At 38.8% G+C, this 23,886-nt stretch overlaps 1 protein-coding gene across 1 annotated transcript in view; it reads right to left on the bottom strand.

Moving 5' to 3' along the window:
• LOC131675626 (protein-S-isoprenylcysteine O-methyltransferase) overlaps positions 1–16,164 on the bottom strand; it is a 109,995-nt gene extending 93,831 nt beyond the window's left edge. The window contains exons 1-3 of the mRNA XM_058954666.1: positions 16,144–16,164; positions 15,756–15,863; positions 12,813–13,292 (exon numbers count right to left, since the gene is read on the bottom strand). Coding sequence (XP_058810649.1) covers positions 12,813–13,292; positions 15,756–15,863; positions 16,144–16,164 — 609 coding nt within the window. The remainder of the gene's footprint in view (positions 1–12,812; positions 13,293–15,755; positions 15,864–16,143) is intronic.
• Positions 16,165–23,886: the final 7,722 nt, after the last annotated feature.

The following is a 23,886-nucleotide window of genomic DNA, read 5'->3' as shown; positions in this document are numbered from 1 at the left end:
GAAAGTAAAACAAATTATGAAGAGATTCAATTATCGGAAAAAATTGAAAGCACTTTAATAGCTTCAGTAAATTATTTCAATGGAGTAAATATGATCATTGAAGAAACATTAGATTTTCAAGAAGATTACAAAGATCAGAATGCCAAAATAGTAGATGATGAAGTTAAACATTATCTTCCTGACTCTTTCGAAACATCCACAGATCACTGTACAGAAGACTACAGTCTACTACTGTATTAGTGTTTGCGACCACTCGCGCACGTATCAAAAACACTAGGAAACTTTTGATTTTAAAAGTAAAACGGCAGGAACACAGTGGAAAAACTATTTGGTGGTACTTTCGCAAGTAACAACTAAGGCTTAACTGAAACTTTGAACTCTCGCGCGCCCCCCTTTCTCTTAGACGTTCGCTCTAGCATCGCGAGTGCTACCGAATCGCGAACGTATCGATTGATCGAATCGACTACCGTTGCAATATACGAGGGTGGTCCGAAAAGTACTTAGCCTACAAAAGAAAAACGAAAATTTTGGAAAAGTGGCGTTTTATTTTTCAACATAGTCTCCTTTTAGTTCGATACACTTGGCCCAGTGATGCTCCAACTTCTTTAACCCGTCTGAAAAAAGTAGGCTTCCGTGGCAGCAATTACCTCCTCATTCGACTCAAATTTCTGCCCGGCGAGTGACTTTTTCAAGTTTGGAAACAAAAAGAAGTCGCACGGGGCTAAATCTGGAGAATACGGTGGATTGGGCAGCAGTTCGTAGCCTAATTCGATCAATTTGGCCATGGCGACGGCAGAGGTGTGAGCCGGTACGTTGTCATGGTGGAAGAGCACTTTTTTCTTCGCCAAATGGGGTCGTTTATTCTGCAATTCGACATCAAATCGGCCCAATAATTCAGCATAGTACAGCCCTGTGACCATTTTGCCCCTCTCCAGGTAGTCGATGTAGATCACACCTTGTGAATCCCAGAAAACGGTGGCCATCACCTTTCCGGCCGATGGAGGAAAGGCAGTCTTCGCCTTCTTCGGAGCACTTTCGCCGGGTAAAGTCCACTGTTTCGACTGTTCCTTGGTCTCTGGTGTATCCCAGTGGATCCATGTTTTGTCGACTGTCACGAAACGGCGCAGAAACTCCTTCGGATTGCGCTTAAACAGCGTCAGACATTGCTCTGAAGTTGTCTCACGGTTGCGCTTGTTGTTCAGAGTAAGCAAACGCGGCACCCATCGCGCCGACAGCTTTCTCATACCCAAAATTTCATGCAGGACATGAGCCACGCAGTCTTTTGAGATGCCTACGATCTTAGCTATCTCGCGCACCTTTAATTGTCGATCTGTCAATACGAGATTGTGAATTTTTGTCACGTTATCCTCCGTGGTAGCCGTTTTCGGAGCACCTGGACGTGGCTCTTCAAAAATCGACGTGCGACCACGTTGAAATTCGTTAAACCAATTTTTGACGGTCGCTATCGAAGGAGAAGAGTCACCGTACACAGCATCCAAGCGCTTTTTGATTTCGCTGCGCGATTTCTCTTCCAAAAACAAGAATCGAATCACCGACCGATACTGCTCATTTTTCAAAAATCAACGGACACACATGCTTTTACACGCTCTCACAAATAAACTACAACTCCGATCCGGCTGAAATCTTGAGAGTAACCATCGAGAAGGTTGTACTACGTGATAGAATATTTCTTTTGCGAGAGAGGCGCCATCGGGCGGTGAGGCTAAGTACTCCTCGTATAAGTTGTATTTTTACATTACATGTAATGCGTTATGTAATTCATAGTAATTTATCAGTTAGCACCTGTAATGTATCGAAAACAAATTTTTGGTGGCTTGAAAAATAATTTCGAACAGGACAACTTTGTTTTTGTATTCTACCCACAGTAATATTTTTTTCCATGCTTTTGGTTCATAATGAAATTTTTTTCAAAAAATAGGCACGAAGAAAGTATAAATTTCAATAAAATCAAATAGCAGTTACAACACTTGTCGTCAAAACTACACGTGACAGATGTATCTGTACATTATAATTGATACGTAATGTATAATATAGTGTATATAGAATCTGTAGTATATCGAAAGACATATTTTGCGGGTGATTTTTCAATTTTCTGGAAAGTTTGAAAAATAAGCTCGAATAGATTAACTTTTTTTTTGTATTTCATGTACGATAATATTTTTCCAATTTTTTTGATTTGATTTGATTTTTTTTCATAAAAATAGGCATGAAAAAGGTAGAATTTTAAATAAAAAAGTAAGAGTTGCATCCCTTATGGTCAAAATTGCATGCGCTGATTTTATATTCGCTTGTGAAGTGACATGAATTTCGTTTCGTCGTAAAATATCAATTAGTAGCTGAGATACATTAGAAAATTCATTTTTGGGGTGAACTTTGTAGGTGATTACCATACCCTCATGATGTTTTTCCGCCAATAAACAAAATATATATGTTATGACGGTAAACGTCGAATTAGCGCTAATAGCCTAACCTAGTGGCTGCCTGCGGGGGCAGCACTTACCGGTAGACGAAAAATGTAATGAGGGAATTCGGCACGCGACAAGGCGGAACGCGCGCGATTGAAAACGAACCAGTGCAGGCCTAACTACCGATACGAGGAGCGGCAAGTGAAGGACCAGCCATCGACACGTTTAGCCGAAAGCGCGGAATAAGTTGCCGATAAACGAGCCGAATTGGAGCTGCGACAGCGGAGCCTACGCCTGCCAGAAAAGCGTGTGTGAGAGTGCGCGTGTGAGGAGTTTCGCCAGCGAGGGCGAAACCAAAAACGCGAACTTCCTCGTGCAAAAAGGACAGACTTTCCCGCAACGACAGTGCGCACCGTTTCTTTCGTTCTCCGTACGAGTGCAATAAAAGGTAAGCTGGCCAGCTTAATTTCGCGGTCGCGATATAATTGCTACGCGACTAATACCTCGATTCGACAAAAAGCGTGCATGTAACATCTCGGCAAACAAAGAGCGGCGAGCGATCCGACACTGCATGTTGTTGTCATGCGCGCGGCATGTAAACATAAACACGCGGGCCGAATTTGATGTAATATTGAGAGATAATAAAAGTTCTCGTATGTGATGTTAACAGTACTTTCGAAGTGTTCTTCTCATATCTGTAGTTAGTTGGTTGACTGACACCCATTCCCTCTTGCTCTCAGACTTCCGTATTTAACATAGGTAATTACGTGTGCTTTTCAATACGATTACGCGGATAAAATTAATTAAACGGTATTCACCCCGTTACAATGTATTATTTTTTCATGAACTATAATATACACTTCGCAACAAAATTAACACAACAAATAATTCCAATATCTCAGGTAAATAATGTAATGGGGTCAATTTTTTCAACTTAAAGGGTAAAGTTTTTAGATAGTGAAACTTAATTTTTTATTTAACCCAACCTATACTTACGTGACCTTGAAATTCAAGGTAATAGGTCAAAAATCGTAAACTTTCAGAGTGCATCGACGCATGGGTGATTTTTTTTATAATTCTGATCATTGCATCTTAAAATACAGCTTTCTTTCTTTAATTAAAAAAAAATTAATCTGGTACGTTTTTTTTTTCGACAATTTTGTAGCATTTTAAAGATCGTGTTAAAAAATCTCGTTTTTTGTGAAAAATTTGATAATTTTGATCCATCCTACGATTAAATCAGTGACGTAAAATGACTTGACTTCGTATGTCAATATTTCATGTTCAAAATGCCATATGCACGGGTTTGAATGGTATATCTTTGTTGATTCTGATAAAATCGAAATGGAAAACTCGTATTCGAGTGAAACGAATACGAGTACCGTCGACATTAGCGTTATCCAATAAGCACCACTAGAAGATAGTCAATTGGGTTTAACTCAAGCTAAATGTAAAAAACAAATATTTAAGATTTGTAAATGTTATTATTTCATAACTTTTATTTTACATCAAATATCTCTTAAAAAATAGAAAGTGTACAAAGGGTCTAGCCGGGTAAGATGGTCAAAATGCCCTTTGAGCCGTTCGGAAAAGTACATAGGTCATTATGTTTGGTATGTATAGAAACTCATTTTCTCAAATTTTCAGACCCGTAGACCCACTCGTTGCGAGGGGGGCCCTATTTTGTGTTTTTCGGTTTTTCGACGATATCTCGATCAATTTTTGAGCTAGGAAAAATTTTTTTGGTTTGGTGGGGTTTTTGAGACCCCATCAAACCGTCCAAACGAAAAAATTTTTGACGCCAAATTCAAATTTTTATAACGTTCTAAAAATTTCAAAAATTTTTTTTTCAAAAATGAAGATATACTCCACCCTGGAAAAAATATATATTGTGTAGTTATCTTCTAGAAATACGCCTATATTTTTTTAAAATATGTAGAACACCCCTAAAAAAATTAAATTCCATGAAAACATGGTTTTTCGCTTCTAGCGCCGTACATTTAAGTTATACGTTAAAATAGTTAGTGCCATCAGATTCTACGTCAAAAAATACATCGGAAACATGTATCACACATATATCATTAGCACCATTACATCATGAGAAATGAATGGAGTTCCGTAGCATGGAAACTAAGCCAGGAGAGGGCGCCACGTAATTAGAAAAAATTAACGTGATTAGGATACTTATATACATATTGGCTTAACTATACCCAACAGAATCTATATCTATAGCTTTAGTGAATGTAGGTATATATTCACTTGTTAATTCCTATTATTTACGTCGCGTCCTTGATTTTACTTCTATCTTGAGAAGATCAGATGATATTTTACAATGGCCTACAGCAAACTCATTTGTGTCCCCCATCATTTCAGCCAAGTAGGATATCGCTTGCTTCATTTGATATGTTCCAGTGAATAATTTTGTTAAATCATTTAATGTCATTTCAGGAAAATCTTGTATATCAGTAGATTTTATTTTCACAAATAAATTTTTTTTTCGACTATATTTTCCTGATTTTACTTCTATGGCTAAGCTATTTTCTTTAGAATTTTTGTCAAGTATATAACGTAATATCTCATTCTCTGTAGATGCAGTGGTAATAAGTCGTTTTCCAAATTGATTTACTAAAAAACAAATTATTCTGCAGTATAGACCAGCTGCAGGAAGATAGCGATTGTCCAATTGATGATGAAAAAACTTGTGTTTTTGAGCTACATTACCATGCACAGTTTCAACTACCCAACGAAGTATAGTAACGAGTCGAGATTTGTTTGAGTCCTCCGCTGACAACTGTTTCTCATTTTTGTCTTTCAAAGATGGCATAAGTACCCTATATCCATTATTTTCTAACTGCGATTTTACCTCACGAAAGCCCCGATCAAGTATGAAAACATCATTTTTTTACGCATCAACTTCTTGAGAGCACTATCATTGTCATCCAAAATCTTTTTCAAAATCATTGCGTCATTTTCTTTGGCATAATATGGTCCTAATAAATCAATAACAAGGCCATCTGTAGTGCATATAGTGAACGGCTTACAGAGAGGAAGTTTTTTGTGCATTGAATAAGATTTTCGTTGGTATTCGTTATTAGAGCTCTTTTGATGTGTCATGTAAGTACCATCAGCAACCAGTGCAAGATTATTGTCACTTACGTTATGAAGTTTTTGAAGGAGAATTGTTGAATGATTAAGAATCAAATCTTCTCGAATGACGGCTTTTAAGCCAAAGCGCGAAGGTAAAACATCTCTATCAAAGGAGTTCAAAATAGACTTCGAAAACTCAGAGACTTGCTGAGGACGCTCAAGTCCAAGTATGGAACATATGATCTCATTTGAATTACTGGTTCGTAATCTGAAAAGAAACACAACAAAAGCTTGTGTAACCGTCCGATTATCGGTATTCCTTAAAGAAACCATCATTTCTTTTAATTGTATTATCTGTTTCCACGAATATCCTGTAAATGCGCGAATTCTTTGTTCAGAGATAGAAAAGTCACCAATTCTGTCGTGTAATTCTCTATCTGAAGTGATACTCATAGCTTTGAGTAATTTAGTAATATCTTCAGCTGTTGTAGTACACGAATACGCATGTACTTTTAAATTATTCAAGTCTTCAACATAAAATCGTTTCTTTATCAAGTGTTTTTGGCAACATCGGTTACGATCTGGGATAAATATTTCCCTTTCAACAAAAGCTTGTCGCCGGGCTTCAAATGGAACATTAATAATTCCTGTTTTACTTCGACACAGGCAGCAATAATCATGAACACAAACAACTCTTTTGAAAGGTAACTCAATTGTTTCTTTCTCATTGTCAGTAGCTTGAGTTTTCGGTGGGCTATAAACTGAAGTCTGTGATGATGGATCTGAAGATGATGAGAATTCTTGGCAGTTGGACGGTGGCGTATTTATCACTTTTTCTGCTTCTTCAATTTTACGTTGTTTTGACTTTGCTAAACGTGACATACCGCTGCACTTTTGACATAAAATATCTCTAAGTTCAACGTTTGTTGCAAAATAGTTGGACAAGGCAATAACTTCATCATCTGTTTCAATTATTTGTTTGCGCCCGACCATCCTGTTTTCGGGTAACCCGCAACCAGGGCATTTTTTATAAATAGTTGAAGTAGCCATAATGACACCTGAAATATAAAATATTTAACGATTATTCCAAGAATTCAGTAAAGAAAAACTCAAAACATTCAATACAACGATTTCACACATTTTTGACCCGTAAAAAACAAATAAACAATCAATATTTTGCTTTTCGACAAATATATCTATTTTAGTGATGCAAAATAGTAATAAAAGAATTTCAGAAAAATAATCCAGCCGACAATAGAGGAGAATCGATTTGCCTTTAAAATAAGTGAAGGATCTATTATTATGCGATTGTTGTAAAAAATATAAACGAAAACTGCATGGTATATTTATTTTGATTTTCCAACTACACCGAAAACAATTTCTAGGAGCCACTACGGTACAGCTGGCACAGCAGCGCTCTCGTGAGTTTGGCGCACCGAGTGCGCCAGTTTGGCAGACTCAGTGTGTCAATTTTGCTAGTAGCTAATACGGAAAGAAAAGACGAACTTCATCGACTATGTTTTGGAGCACTCGTCATGAAAAACACTCTATAAAGGCATTGCATGACACTGGTATCGTTTTGAATAATAGAAAACTGTTATAAAAAATAAAAGTTAGTGAGGTCCAGGACAAAACTGATTAAGGAAGTATTAAAGTATGTATTTACAATAAATATCTGACAGTTTATTTTATTATAATAAACAAAACCTTTTTAAAAACTTCAGTTTCCTATCAAAAGAATGTGATTGTAGTTAATAAATTAATTAATATAATTAATGTGATTACAATTAATAATTAATTCCATAAAGCTCAGAGGCCAAAACTGTTGACGGAAGCATCAAACTAACTATTTAATACGGTATAGAAACGAAAAAAAAATACTCGTAGTTCTTTCTGTTGTCTTTCAAATTGTTTATAAGAAGCTATTTAAGTGTAAAACCGTTATAAACAAGTGAAAATTTAAAAAAATTTTGTAATTTTGCAAAACGAATTATACCTATCGATTCTATGGAAAAAATTGTGAAGCGTTTTTTTATGAGAATTCGTTTTGTTGGTGTAAAATCGTTATAAAAATTTACTGCTAAAAAATATGTGGCTTGGAAATTATTTATAAAGATTTCACACTAACAAAACGAATTCTCATAATTTTTTATTTGAAAACTTTTGTACATATTTGAATGTGCTGAGAAGTGAGAACACAATACGATGTATAGGGTTTGTAAATAGGTATATAGAGGTCAGCATATAGTATCTGTCGAAATGCCGATGCCTGATTGGCTAAAAGTCAGGTGGTTGGTAACAGAGGTGAATTTTACAAATATTCGAAAAAAAGCGTCACTTCGAAAACTGAGTTGAGCATGTTATTCTAATAAATATTATTGTTTTTTATTTATTTTCTGATAATATTGACAAATAATTATTTATAATACATTTGATTCGTCAATTTTTTTCCTGCTTTTTATTTCATTATGTAATAATTTCTAAATGTTCAAAACATCTTGAAAAATTATAATATAATAAGTTTATAAAAAATTTAGAATCGTAAACAAAACGTGTTAAATAACGAATTGAAATCTTAAATGAATGCTAAAATACTCGTCTTTTATAAAAAATTACATTTATAATCAAGATCATCAAAAATTCAATATTACCTAGATTCTTTCACTTTGATCTTAAGAATTTTTTATTTATAAAAAACAAATGAAAAAAATTTTTTTTTTTAATTTTCATTTATCATAAAAATATTATCTTAGAAGAGTAATTAAATTAATTTACCTTGTACAGAATGTCTTGAAAATTTGTATTCCAGTAAACAGCTCTACATAATAGTTTTACTACTAAGCAATAATCGCTGATTAAATTCTAGCGTAAAATTCTTATTATCTACTGATCAGTATAGTAAACCTTGCATTCGACTTTGTAAGAATTATTACATTACTGAAGAATTTGTTTTGAAAAATACTTTTAATTTTCATACCATAATTTACTGTAACATTTTCATGAAATAAAATTAGTATATATTGCTAGAAATACGAGTATACCTAATGCATGCTTAAAATGTTTCACAGCTTACCTTTTGAAATGTCTAGCACACGCTCAAAAAATTTGGCTGTACCACTGAGTGACAACAATAAGTATATCAACATAGAACAATGTATTTGAGGTATTGTTAATTCCCATCAATAAAGTCTGTAACGGGGTGGGTACCGTTTAATTAATTTTATCCGCGTAATCGTATTGAAAAACGCACGTAATTACCTATGTTTAATACGGGAGTCGGAGAGCAAGAGGGAACAGGTGTCAGTCAACCAACTAACTACTGATACGAAATAAACACGTCGAAAGTACTGGTTAATATCACAGACGAAAACTCTTTATTACTCCTGAAATGTTACATTACATTCGGCCCGTGTGTTTATGTTTACATACTCGCACGACGACAACATACAACAGTGCCGGAACGCTCGCCGCTCTTTGTTAGCCAAGATATTGCATGCACGTTTTTCATCGAGTCAAGGGATTATTGTTTAGCAATTATATCACGGTCGCGAAATTAAGCTGGCCAGCTTACCTTTTTATTTCAGCTCTTGCACGGATTGCAAAGGGGGAAGGGGGATCTCGTGTGTCTTTGTACACTGTCCGATTGTCGGTTGCGGTGTCTCTCGCTCGCAGTTTCGCCCTCGATGGTGAAACTCACCACTCACGCACACACTCGTACACACTCGGTTCCGTCAACTATCTCCCCTCGGTCCTCGTAGCCGATCTGTCTTCACGCTCCCAGGAACACTCGGAACAACGTCAGAAGGTTATGCGGCACGGCTTTGCGATCGGTAGTTATTGTGATATGCGGCTCTCCGTATCGGTAGATAGTCCTGCACTTTTGGCCAAGCGTGACGATGGCTAATCCCTCACTCGCAGCTCTCCGTATCGGCGGTTAGCTCTCCACTTTGGGCTCGTATATCGGTAGCTGATTGTGCACTTTTGGCTAGGCGTGTCGATGGCCGATCCTTCACTTGCGGCTCTCCGTATCGGTAGCTAGTCCCATACTGGTTCATTTTCAATCGCGCGCGTTCCGCCTCGTCGCGTGCCGTATTCCCTCATTACGTTTTCCATCTCCCGGTAGGTGCTGCCTCTGTGGGCAGCCACTAGTTTAGGCTATTAGCGCTAATATGACGTTTACCGTCACAAGTCTTTTCATAAGATTAGCACATCACATTATTTACACAGGATTGGACTCATATTATTGTAGATTGAAATAAATATAAATATTTACGTAACATATACTACCAACATTTCTTAACTATCCCACTTTTGAAGATCAATGCAATTTCTAATTCGACTGTTGGTGTGCATATATTAATAAAATTCTGAATATTTAGCAATTAATATTTACTAATACTTTTGTCTAGAATCTAAGAGAGTATTTTTGATTAGCAAGCGTCCGTTCAGTAGTTCAAATAAGGGGAACGCCTGAATCGTCTAACTTCGGCCCTTCGGGAATGCAGTTCCGGATTGCGGATTTCGTCGCAAGGAGACCAAGCCACGAGAGGGCGCCAATTAATTAGAATAAATTAACAAGTGAATATATACCTACATGCACTAAAGCTATAGTTTCTGTTAGGTATAGTTAAGCCAATAAGTATCCTAATCACGTTAATTTTTTCTAATTACGTGGCGCCCTCTCCTGGCTTAGTTTCCATGCGACGGAACTCCATTCATTTCTTATGATGTAATAGTGCTAATGACATATGTGTGATACATATTTCCGATGTATTTTTTGACGTAGAATCTGATGGCGCTAACTATTTTAACGTATAACTTAAATGTACGGCGCTAGAAGCAAAAAACCATGTTTTCATGGAATTTAATTTTTTTAGGGGTGTTCTACATATTTTAAAAATTTAAAAAAAATATAGGCGTATTTCTAGAGGATAACTACACAATATATATTTTTTCCAGGGTGAAGTATATCTTCATTTTCGAAAAAAAAATTTTTGAAATTTTTAGAACGTTATACAAATTTGAATTTGGCGTCAAAAATTTTTTCGTTTGGACGGTTTGATGGGGTCTCAAAAACCCCATCAAACCAAAAAAATTTTTTTCTAGCTAAAAAATTGATCGAGATATCGTCGAAAAACCGAAAAACACAAAATAGGACCCCCCACGCAGTGAGTGGGTCTAGGGGTCTGAAAATCTGAGAAAATGAATCTCTATACATACCAAACATAATATACTTTTGACCTATGTACTTTTCCGAACGGCTCAAAGGGCATTTTGACCATCTTACCCGACTAGACCCTTTATCAAATTTGTCATCCGTTGCATATTGTTTCCTGAAATCAGTAATGTAAAACAAAAATTTCAATTCCATCTCTCACCGTGTCCAAATTTTAACGAATACGGTTCTTTTACAAATCTACCATTTTTTAATCTTTTGCCGTTTGGCAAAATCGTAAAATTTTTACGGTAGTATTTTAAAACTGTTCAAATCGATTTTTTAGCAAAATATTAATGTCTCTGTTGAATAAAATTCAATCCGCGTAAATTGTTGCACTCTCAGAAGCTGGAATTAGTCGACGTGAGGTAGCAAGACGAATGAGAATTTATTTTTTGACTGTTTCTCGAGTTCTGTCTCAATTCAATGAAACAGGAACTTATCACAGAAGGACCGGGCAAGGTAGGAGACGCGTAACAAATGCTCATGAGAATCGTCGTATAATACAAGTAACCTTACATAAACCAGTAAGAAATGCGCAACAAATTTATAACGAAGCCTTGCCACACAGGCAAATCAGTTTGCCAACAATACGGAAACGTCTTCATGAAGCAAGCTTAAAATCGCAAAGTCGTACTAGAGTTCTCTTTCTCACAGCAACATATCATAGATCTCGTTTGCACTATGCTAGAAATTATGGACAATGCACGGTGAGACAGTCGAGAAACATTTTGTTCACAGACAAGACACAGTTTTGTCTTTATGGTAATAATGCTCGAATACGAATTTGGCGTTGTAAGACGGACCGTTTTGAGACAAACCATATTGAACCGACCAGGATTTTTCCGGTGGATCCATCATAGTATGGGGAAGAATCCCTTAAAGTGATCGCACTAATCTTATTACGATTTCACCTCCCGGATTAACATCTAGACGCTACATCGATGAAATTTTGGAGCCTCACGTGCTTCCAATGAGTCGCAGCAATAGGTCAAAATTTCATTTTCATGCAAAACAATGCACCATCCCATTCCGCAAGACTTACTTATTTCGATAGAATACGAGTTTTTCATTTTGATTTGTTCAGAATTAACCAAAAAATAACATTCAAACCCGTGCATATGGCATTTGGAACATGAGATATCGATCTACGAAGTCGAGTCATTCTACACTGTTGATTCAATCGTAAGATGGATCGAAATTATCAAATATTTTACAAAAAACGAGCTTTTTAAATACAATCTTTAAAATGCTCCAAAATCGTCAAAAAAATCGTACCAGGTTAATTTTTTTTTAATTAAAGAAAAAGAGCGGTATTTTAAGATGCAATGATCAGAATTATAAAAAAATCACCCACGCGCGAGTGCACTGCGAAAGTTTACGATTTTTGAGCTATAGAAAATTACCTTGAATTTCAAGGTCACGTAAGTACAGGTTGAGTCAAATAAAAATCGAGTTCCACCATCTTAAAGTAGAAACTTTACTCTTTAATTTAAAATAAATTAACTCCATTACGGTATTTTTTACCGGAGATATCAAATTTGCGCCTTTTTTAAATCGGAATTAAGTGTTGCGTTAATTTTGTTGCGAAGTATACTAATAGATTATTGCAATAGATGAAATCGGGTAGAGGAGTTTTCTTGTTAATTGTAATACAATAAAAATTCTTCTCTCATGTTTTTTCGAAAAGTGATGGAGAGGTTGATTACATGCTTCTCATAACTATAAGAAACAATAACTGGCGGGTAAGAGATATCTAGTATAACTCTGTAACATTGAAAGGAAATGTATTTTTTGAAGTAACAATAACAATAATAACAATAACAACATATACCTCTACGTTAACGATATTAATCAATAGCTTAATTATTCGGAATTTTCTCTGAATCTTATGCAGTGATGTTGGATTAGTTAATAATTCGTTTATTCATCTTACATTTACTTTATAACCTTAAAGAACCAAAGAGCTCATTTATAAAAACAAGATCAGTATTTATTATAATTTAATAAATAATTATTTATTCCTTATTAAATTATATCTAATTAAATAATTAGATGGAAGAAAATAGTTTGTATATTATTACCTGTGTACCTATAGACCAGTAAAACCACCCAACATAACTTGGATGCCTACAAATACTGTATATTCCATGAGTTATCAAAACATGACCATCAATTTTCTTATCTTGAATCATATGATTAAAGTTTTTCTCTGCTGTATAAATTGCAATTTTTCTGAATAATTCACCAGCAGCGCAAAGAGTGACGCCAATTATTAAGAAAATCAAGTTTTCTTTAGTTTTCGGAAAATAATATCCTTCCATAAAATACTCTATCCAACTTATTCCAGCAGCTACTGTATATGCAATACTGTGGTTTATAACAAATGAATCAGAAGATGATGACATTGGGTTTGTCATTGTAACTGCCAAGAACTCAGTGACATGAAATGTAGATAAGATAACAGTATAGATACCAAATCCTTTCCATTTTGGTAAAGCTGTATTATAATTTACTATTCCTAAGCTGAAGCTGTATCCCAAAAAAAAAGCTCGAATTGCCAACTAGAAATAAAATATTTAATTCAATTTCTTAATAAGTTACATAGTTTGAAAAGAAGGAAAATGTTTTTGATTGATCACAAATAATTAGTAATTTTATATTATAAACAGGTTTCGGGAGTTTGTTGGGAGATTGTTCTAGTCCATGGTTTGGTGAGTTGGTCTTAAAATATTTAGAATTGCATTGTTTGAAAATTTAAAAAAGTAATAATGTATTTTACGAAAGCTACACAGATGATTGATTATTAGTTATAAAAATAAGCTATAGATAAACAAGCCGCAAATTCTACTCGTAAGTACGCATTAATCATCATAAACGGAATATTATTAAGAAAGATGGTACATCAGCATTCGTTGAACATGCGAATACATGTAAACATGATATTTGGTTTGATGGTGATAAAATTGTTAATATTGAACAAAGTAAAAATAAGCGATTGTTTTCTGAAATGATATATATTTACAATACGATAGTCAAAGTAAACAAACAATTGGATACCATAAAACTGAAAAGTACATATGAAGAATCTGTCGATGACATAAACAAAACTAACAAAAAGATCTTACCATCTAAACGCTATAATGTACATAAGAAACCAAGCTTGATGTAACGGATTTATTCCTATCTATAACCTGCTTATTAGCCTTTTTGAAAACTTTACCCCTTCTTCATTCATTTTTCATCGTTTATCCTCTTAGCATAAATACCCTCGGGAATGAAACTGTAACTTTTTGTTTGTCTACACAGGAGAGCGTAATAATCCGAATATATTCTTTCTCTTCTTATATGAAAAATCTTTAACGATCGTGCACAATATGATTTTTAAATTGACAAATTTGTGGTTTTTGATTTCTCCAGTGAAGAATTGTTAGGTATTCTACCTCTCAATGATTATTATATTTTTTAATTATTTGTATTTTTACAGCCTTCATAAGGATTATTAATTATATTATTGAAACGTTGAAAATAATTGAATAATAAATGGTTGAAAAGATTATTGAAAAATTCAAATCCTTAGAACATAATATAGAAATTCAAATTCTTAAACTTAATATATTATTAGAGGCAAATATCTCAAAATGGAATAATACGTTTACTTATAGACAATTATTTTTCTTCTTTTATCTCCACACATCCAGCTTAGTGAAAGTTATACGAGGTCTATCCGGAAAGTATCGGGCCTACGTTTATATCTTTGCGCCATAGTGTTCAAGCGACCTCTACCGGACAGAAACGTCAACAGTAAAGCCTCAAGAATCTATTGGTTACTTACTGACACCTGCCGGACGTATAGTTCATGGGCAGCGTGTCTTTGTTTAAAGTGCCTTTTTCGCGTTCGTCGAATTTTGATATTGTCAAAAATGACTGAAAAACAAGATTAACGAATTTGCATCAAATTTGATTTCAACTCGGAAAAACAAGTTCGGAAACTATTGAAATGATGCAAAAGGCCTTCGGAAGCGAGTGTATGAGCAAAACACGATTAAAAGAGTGGTATAAACGGTTCAAGGATGGTCGCACTTCTGTCGATAGTGATTCTCGTTCCGACCGACCTTTGACGACAATAACCGCAGATAATATTGAGCGGGTGTGACTTGCTATCGAACAAAATCATCGTATGACTGTGCGAGAACTAGAAGAAGACCTTGAGATACCAAAAACTATCATTTCAGAAATTTTAACCGAAAATTGAGGAATGAAACGCGTGTGTGCTCAAAGTTGCTCACAGCAGAGCAGAAGAACATTCGCTTAGAAATCGCTCTGGACAATCTGGAAATGGTCAATAATGATGATAATGTGCTTAGAAAAGTTATTATAGGTGATGAATCATAGGTTTATGGTTATGATCTTGAAATAAAACAACAATTTTCGCAGTAGAAGCATTCTGAATCGCCAAGATCAAAAAAAGCACGTCAAAGTCGGAGCAATGTTAAGTCAATGTTGATTGTTTTTTTCGATTGTGAAGGTGTTGTACGTCACGAATATGCACCAACAGATCATTCAATCAATGAAGAATACTACGTTCAAATTTTGAAACGTTTGCGTGATGCAGTAAGAAGAAAACGGTCGCACTTTTGGGAAAGTGGTGACTGGCTCCTCCATCACGATAATGCGCCAGCGCATTCATCCAATCTTGTGCAGCAGTTTTTGAGCAAACACAATATCGCATTGCTTCGACAACCTCCATACAGTCCTGACATAGCCCCTTGTGACATTTGGCTGTTTCCAAAACTAAAAAAATCACTCAAAGGACACCGATTCGATGACAAAACAACGGTTGAAAACAATGCGACGAGTGTACTTAAGGCTATTCCTAAAAGTGAGTTCCAGGACTGTTTTGAAAAGTGGAAACATCGATGGAACCGTGTTATTTAAGCAAGTGGGGATTACTTTCAAGGATGCCACCCACCAGATGATAAAGAATAACGCTAGCACGAAAATATAACGGTAGGCCAGATACTTACCGGACAGACCTCGTATATCAAATCATGTTTATGTTTAGTGGCTTGAAATGGCTCGTTCGATAGGGCGACGGACTCGCACTCGGTAGGTCCGGATTTGATTCCTAGTCTCTGCTAATTGATACAAGCATCACTGAAAAAAAAGTGTCATGTTCTTTGCTTTCATGAGCATAAATAGAGCGACCTTAAACAAAATAAAGGTGAATGCCGGTTAAATTAATAAATTATAGTATATTAATTGTAAACCAACGGTGAAAAAAAATAAATAAATAAATGCGTGCTCGTTACGCTTGTTTCGCGAAGGAATTTAGTTGTTTCTGGAAAGTTCGGGTTTCCTTATGATCTTTTCTTATCGAGGAATCGGATAACAGCATGTGCGCCGATGAGTCACTTTGAAGCCAGATGCGGACATAGTACCGCTTAGAATTCCTTGTTTTGTTTTGGTTTTGAGATGCCGGAATTTTCTTCAAGTGTCGGGTTACGCAGCTCGCGGTCAAGGTACGTGTTATAGTTCGCGCATGGAATAATTCTTTTTCCAAACGCAATCGTGTCGCTGAAGCTTCCGCGGACTAACCTTGCGCGACGAGTTGGAAGTGCTACGCGATACTTATTAACTAAGGAGCGACCAGATTTGTGATCGCGCTGAATTCAGGTGATTTTACGTCGGGCCGAATCCCCGATTTGCTGTGCGATGAACAGCGGGAAGTAGCAACGGTCGATGCGCGAAGCGAAGATTTCGGTGACGAACTTGCGATGGCTGCTGCGCCCTCGGCGGCTGGATTGCAGCGACAGCAAAAACAGGTGGCACTAGTAACCTGCGCGGCCGTTCCTCGCGAGCAAACCCAATCACCGGACAGAAGCATGATTACACACGATGAAAATGTGTTGCTGTCGCCGGTTCGTTTGATGTCAGCTAACGTAGATGGATACGCGCACGAGCAGGACGCGCGAGATCAAGGTGAGCGTAGCACAAGTGCGTTAAGCCAAACCTGGGGGCCTCTACAGCCGTGCTTCGTTGGATATATTATAGGCGAGAAATCAGATAGGGAATCACGGATGGGCGAATGTGGTTTTTAGAGTGGAAAAAGAAGCGATGCACAGTAGGGCGGTTCAGGCCGAGCAGCAGACTTCATTACCGCCCCAGGCCAAACTGTCCGGCGACCGCGCGGCGCTAAACATGCCTGCGGCTGTGGCTAAGCAAGCGGCGTATGCAAGCGCACCGATGAGTAGGGCAGATAGTATGTGTATCAACGCTGATTCTATCAGGTCAGTGAGCACAAGGTACCGAGTGCCAAGGGTCAACTCTTGGGTCAAAGACTGGGAGCGCTAGGTACAGGTAGCCACTAGGAATGAAACGCGAGCACTGACTTCGTTGAGGAAAGACTCGATCAGGGATAAGAAAAGTGTGATTAGTATGAAGCGGCCTAGGCAAAAGAAAGCAGAAAAAGTAGAAACTTTCAGGGTAAGCGATACGAGCACGTGCCCGTCGGATACCGATAGTTACGTTACGTGAACTGAGAAATCGTTAGAGAAAAAGGTAGAGAGCTCGAGCAGAAAGAGCAGCGGACCTCGAATATAGTACATCAACGGTATACCTGCGGACGGGATAAACGCACACAATGCTTGGTCTCTCCACTTTTGAGGTAAAGACAGTATGATCGCGTTGAGTTTCCTTTCGGGTTTAAGTAGCTGTCAGCGCTACTTCGGCATCCCCGACGAAGAGATGTTGATCACGATAGGCACGGCACTCCGCGACAAAGCGCGTTCATGGTACGAGGTCAATCGCGGCAATTGGAAGACGCTGAAGGACTTTAAAAAGAGTTTTTCTGACAAATTCTGTCGCCGATTGAATAGGGAATAGCTTTACGGTGAGCTTAGGCAGAGAACGCAAGGCGAAGATGAGAAAATAACTGATTATGTCGCAGCCTGTTAAACGATTCTACGCCGTTTCGATCCGCCGGTCTCGGTTAAACGTCAGTTAGCTATTCTCGTGGAAGGTCTGCATCCGAGATACAAGCAGTACTTCGAGACAAAAACGTTTAAAGATTTAAACGGGTTTAAAGAGTCAAGAATGGCATTAGAAGATCGTATGGCACACAGTGCTCAAAATTAGACAAAAATCGCTGCAGATCGTAATTTTTATCCGATTTAAGTCTTTCGGATCTCAAACAAAAATTATTCCTTTTTGGAATAATGTAGGGCTGCCACGGTAATGATATACTCGTATAATTCCTGACTAAGTCAAAACTTATAGTTATGTAGATTAAAAAAAATACCCAAACTAGTCCGATATTTACTCGAACTAAATTTTCTCATAAATAATAAAATATCTTGTCTTGAAAAGATATTTGGAACTTATTTAGGTTTAAATGACACTATAAAGAACTAAATAATCGAAATATGAGCTCAATACAGATTTAAACATAAGATTTATCGCTTAATATTTTTTCGATGTCAAAAATGAGATTTTTACTTAAAAACAATGTCTGACCGTGAAATGACTTTGAAGATCATTGTGAAAGTTAAAGTCAAGTTTACTATTGTATTGCTGGTTTAAAGTTACTTCAAGAAGATCTGTGGAGAAAATTTAGTTCGAGTAAATATCGGACTAGTTTGGATATTTTTTTTCAATGTACATAAACATGTTTTGACTTAGTCAGGAATTATATTTCATTACCGTGGCAGACTTACATTATTCCAAAAAGGAATAACTTTTGTTTGAGACCCGAAAGATTGAAATTGGATAAAAATTACGACCTGCAGCGATTTTTGTCTAATTTTGAGCACTGTGTGGCGGGTTGGGAAAGGTGGCAACAGCCGCCGACGGCCGGCGCGACGTTAATACCGGAATCTGCGTACACCGAGATGAAAAAGTCTCAAGGTAAATAGAAATCAGTAGAGGTTGTTGAGGGCCTTAGTGATACGGTAGACGAAATTTTAGTGATTGAGACATCGAAAAAGAAAGCGCAGCCAAAGATGAAAGCAAGGTGAAAATCAGAGAGGTGAAGTTGCCGTGGCTGCAGTCGGCAGGCAGCAGCCGCAGGCGACAAACCAACCTGTGAAAGAAGCCGCGCTTGCTCAGCAGACCACGCAGGCTTTGATAGCCTCGGCTACAACACTAGCTTGATTCCGTAGCAACGCGATCAAAAAGGTGACGAATTCAGAAGCAATTTAAATAGGCCATTTACGGGGGCCTGTTTCAATTGCAACGCGATAGGTCATAGGAGGGCGCAATGCCCGATAGCTCGAGTCAACCCACTTATCGTTTGTTACAAGTGTCGGCAACAAGGGCATTATGCCAATAATTGCCCAACTAGATCTACCGAGCGTACATCAGTTTGCCAAGTGTACGGGACCGTCGGGTTTGTTTCTAGGAATTGCCCTACTTGCAATCAGGTTAAGCAGGGAAACATCCTTGCAGGAGCCATCGACCGCTCGACGACTACTGCCGAAAATGGATCGAGCGGGCCATTGAGGTAGAGAGAGTGTTTTGCGCAAGAAGCAAAGGCACCGTGGAAGAAGAAAATAAAGCCGAAGTAAAAAAGAAAGGCGAGAACAAGACAAAAACTGCCAGTTCAGCGCCTCTTTTGTTAGATAGGAACGAGAATCTTAAAGTCAAGCGTGTGATTATTATAGAGTACGAGGATTCGGAAGAAAGTAGTGTAGAGTATGTAGGATTGGGTAATGTACAACGTGTGTTCGAGGGTGAGCTTTCTACTTTGAAAATAGAGAGAATTCGGGCGCAGGGTACGTAATTGTACATTTCTATAGTAAGGCTAATAATAGGTCCGAACAGACAAATATTCGCGATACGGTACAAGGAAGTACAGAATTCAGCTCAAAATATCGAAACTCCACATCGCACGATTATTTACCAAACGACAAGGCGCGGGAAGCGATTGATCCAGGTAATTTTCGTGTGGTGGTTAGCTCACCCAGGAAGTGCCCAGCAAGGCAAAATGAATTGCCGAGTTATCGAGCACATCATCGATATAGATGATGCGTGCCCGATAAAGACCCCGATGAGCCAAATGTCGCCCCCTATATTAGCTTTCACGCAGGAAGAAACTATGCGGCTATGAAGGACGAAAATAATTAGGCCATCGAATAGTCAGTGGAGTAGCACGCCAGGTTGCGAGAGTACGGTATTGGACACTTGCTTTACCCGGTGTATCGCCAGCAGAGTGACCCGGTAGAGCGTGTTAATCGTACTTTGAAAACGGTGATAGCGATGTTTGTAGATGCCGATTACAGGAGATGGGATAGGTATTTGCATGAATTTCGTCATGCTATAAATACTGCGACTAAGGCGTCTATAAAGGTTTCGCCGGCGTTTTTAAACTTTGGTAGGGATTCTCGCCCGGTAAAGAGTTTAAAGCGCGAGATTAAGGTAAAAGCAACAATTGTGAAGTTAGATATGAAAGCATGGGAAGATAGGTTATTGCGTTTAAATGCGTTACATGACTTAGTAACTAGATATATCGACGAAGCGCAGGAAAAGCAAAAAAAGTACTACGATAAGGGTAAAGTGCTTTTCCAGGTAGGCGATTTATTTTGGCGCAAAGTGCACACGCTTTCGAACGCTGCGGCAGGTAAAAACGCGAAACTCGATTCAAAATACGACGGACTGTTTAAAATTATTTCAGTGATTTCGCCAGAGATATACGAGCTAGCAACAAACAGTAAATATTGTACTACTCGAGTGCATGTTTCAGAAATCAAGCGTTACCTACCGCCACGTAAGGTAAATAAATAGGTTCACGAGACAGAACAGGTGTAATAACTAACTTGTTTTATTTTAAAGGTTTAAGAGGTTCATTGACACCGGGTGATGATGGCTGACGAACTTGGAGAATCGGGCCGCATTCCTCAGGCTACTGAGACCCAGGAATTTTCGGGGGTAACGACAGCGTTGGCACACACATCGGAAGCTGTGAGGGCCATGGAGGTGGACCAAGTGTTGAGGTCTGCCACCCCGTTTTCGGGCATAGGGTAGGCAGTCCCTTACGACACCGAGGTTGCCTTCTGCGTTTCGCAGTTACCTCGGGCATCGGTTAGTGACGGAGAGGCAAAGGAGCTACCTTTGCCGCCGTCTTTGTCTTCGCCTCCAAAACCGTTCTAAGCGACTGGCGTGAGGTGCGGTTGTTGACCGGCAACAAAAGTCCGGGTTCGATAATTTCTATGGCTGCGCCGATGCGCACCTGAGATAAGGCGGTGCGCCGGAGCGCAGCATATCGGCTCACGACGCTTTGCATTCGCGAAGCGTCGGAGAACTTGAGGATTACTGCCGCAAAAGGGGGAATTGTCTTCCCATAGGCGGACACGAGTAGCCAAGGCGAGAGATCGCTGGGTTCTCGAGTTGCCGCAGATAGTTATCTCGCGGAAAGAGCGGCGAACCGAAGCCGTAGCGCGGGGGCCATGATCGGAAGAGGAGGCTGGAGTGCCTCGATGCAAAGCGTCACCTACGGTATTTTGGAGGTGGTACTGAGCTCCAGCGACTCCGAGAAAGAGGAGCTGCCATGCGTAGCTTCGCAGCTGCATGTACATGCTCCTTTCCCTTTTAAGCTTTTTGCGGAACAAAGGCTGGAACCCGTTTATGAATTCGTCCGTAGGGGTTGGCCCGCACAGTTCCCTCCGACAGGATAATTACAAGACGAGAAGAAAAAGGAAGCTGAGGCCCGTTAGAACGAGGGTAAGAGGAAGCACTCGATGCATTTCAATCTATTCGCGTGGAATTTCGAGAGGCCGACTTCTAATCAGCCATCAAAGATATTTAATGCGGTAGAGGAAGTTGTCGTTGAATTAACAGACGCCCGTATGTTGCCTGGATATTCGGCGACCGATGGGAGGGAGGCCTCGGAATAAGGTTGGGAGTAGCTGCCGAGGAGACGATGGTAGAAGATTGGAGGGTGGCGGCAAGGGCAAGATTGGCGGCGCAACGAACGGAACCAGTTGTTCCTGAGCTGCCGGTACCTCCATGAGCTCAACCCGCTGCACGTCCTCAGACGGCGAGCTCGGTATCCTCCTCCTCTGTGGTAGGGGTCTGGGCAGATAGGTCGGGAGAGATATTGGTGCGGGGAAAGTTTCTGCGAAGACTGGCACCGGACCCATGGGATCCATTCAGCGGTCGGTGTGTAGGGCCGCGCCTCTTACTCGTCCGGTTTGTCGGAATTGCGGGCGACTGAATGTCTCGGTATATAACACAGGCCGACAGAATTTGACAAAAATATTTTACCAAGAACCCGAGTATAGTTTTCCGAAGGTTTTTTGCGCGCTGAATCCGAATCCGAGGTCAGAATTACTCTGGTGGCTCCGGTTTTCGAGATATCCTAACCTTAAAGTGCAAAAAACGCGATTTTTGCCTATATTTGAGGTTATGTAGCAAAGAAAAGAAATTTTTTTTCAAAAAACTGTATACATCAAATTAAAGTATGAGTTTTTTTTTCAAATGCCGTTTAGTATGCTCGGATATCTTTTTTTTTCACGAAGTTACACAAATTTGAAAATTTCAAATTTTATGAATTTAAAAAGCACCACATCATTCAGGCCAAGCTATCCACTTAACAAGTAACCATATTAAAGAGCCACTCACCAATTTAAACCAAACTTGGAAATATGACAAAACACTAAAAAATATTGTGAGCATCGTGCTTCTATTTACAAAATGCTCTCTTACGGGTAGAAACCACCCCTGCCAACCCCTAAACAGGCTCACCCACATAACACTGGGTAGAGCAAGTTTAATTAACTGCTTTTTGATAAAAAAACTCATTTTCTAATCACAGGTATGCGTACTAATATGATCTAGATAGGCCTTATCCCCAAATACCTCCTCAACCCTTTAAAACCAGCCCTCCCAACCCCTAAGCAGGCACACCCACATGACGCTGGGTAGAGCAAGTTAGCCAAGTGCTTTTTATTTCAAATTTGTGTAACTTCGTGAAAAAAAAAGATATCCGAGCATACTCAACGGCATTTGAAAGAAGAAAACTCATACTTTAATTTGATGTATACAGTTTTTTGAAAAAAAATTTCTTTTCTTTGCTACATAACCTCAAATATAGGCAAAAATCGCGTTTTTTGCACTTTAAGGTTAGGATATCTCGAAAACCGGAGCCACCAGAGTAATTCTGACCTCGGATTCGGATTCAGCGCGCAAAAAACCTTCGGAAAACTATACTCGGGTTCTTGGTAAAATTTTTTGTTGGCCTGTGTAATTGGCCACGTTGCTGTGACGCCTTTGAGGCGGAACAGGCGTGTGGAAGGTTAGCCGAGAAAAAGAGGACGCAGGAATGCCTTAGCGAACCGATTGAGCTCCAGGTTTTACCAGAAGTGACACAGCCGGAGCCAATAGAACAAAAGGTAGTAAGTGCTGGGTCCTCTATCGGAGAGCCCATAGCAAAGAAGCTCAGGCACCGTTGTGGAAAGTGGTTTCGCGAAAAGCTTGCGCGTAAATCGCAAGTGTTCGCCACGAACGGAGCCAGCGTCGAAGTTCGGACGGAAAACGCGTCGCGAGTAGAAGTCGCATCGCAGGCAGGAAACGTGTTGGTTTCTATAGGGACGACCGATGTCGAGCCCTCTGGGGTTGTTAGGTCCGAGGTGACGGGGTCTGCAGGCTACCAACTCTTCGGGAATAATGCCTCATCACCAACACCTGAAGAGCTTCGGGTACTAAGGCTCCGGTATCTGAAGCTCTTGTAAAGGCAAAACAGTTTACAAAAGTAACTTTTGTTTTTTTTATTTTGGCTGAAGTGACGATCGACGTCGCTGGACATTGCTTCCTCGGTGATGAAAAGTGTTCGGTTTTATTATCATTTAAGCTATGGTATACAATCAAAAAGCGTTTGTCTTTGAGATTTTTGGATTGTTGTTTAATTAGAGATGAGGTTTTAGTTAAGTTAGACTAATAATTGGTTTAATAATTTGATATGCGTTACGTGCTGGCTGCTGGTTGCCTGTCGAGAGAGAGGGACAGAGAAGAGAGGAAGGCCGTTCGCTCAGGTTCGAGCTTTGACCTTGGAAGGAGGTGTGGCGAGCTGTTGCCTATTTCTTGTCGGTCCCTCTGCCTTCCCCCTTTGGCCTCGTCAAGGCTCAGGGATCCGTATTGGACGTACTTTGTCTATGCGCCTAATAC

Source organism: Phymastichus coffea, unplaced genomic scaffold, assembly GCF_024137745.1.
Source record: "Phymastichus coffea isolate CEN01 unplaced genomic scaffold, Cenicafe_Pcof_1.1 PCOF00027, whole genome shotgun sequence".
In the NCBI taxonomy this organism is placed as follows: domain Eukaryota; kingdom Metazoa; phylum Arthropoda; class Insecta; order Hymenoptera; family Eulophidae; genus Phymastichus; species Phymastichus coffea.
The sequence above is the reverse complement of the archived record's forward strand: the minus strand, read 5'-3'. Positions and strand labels throughout refer to the sequence as shown.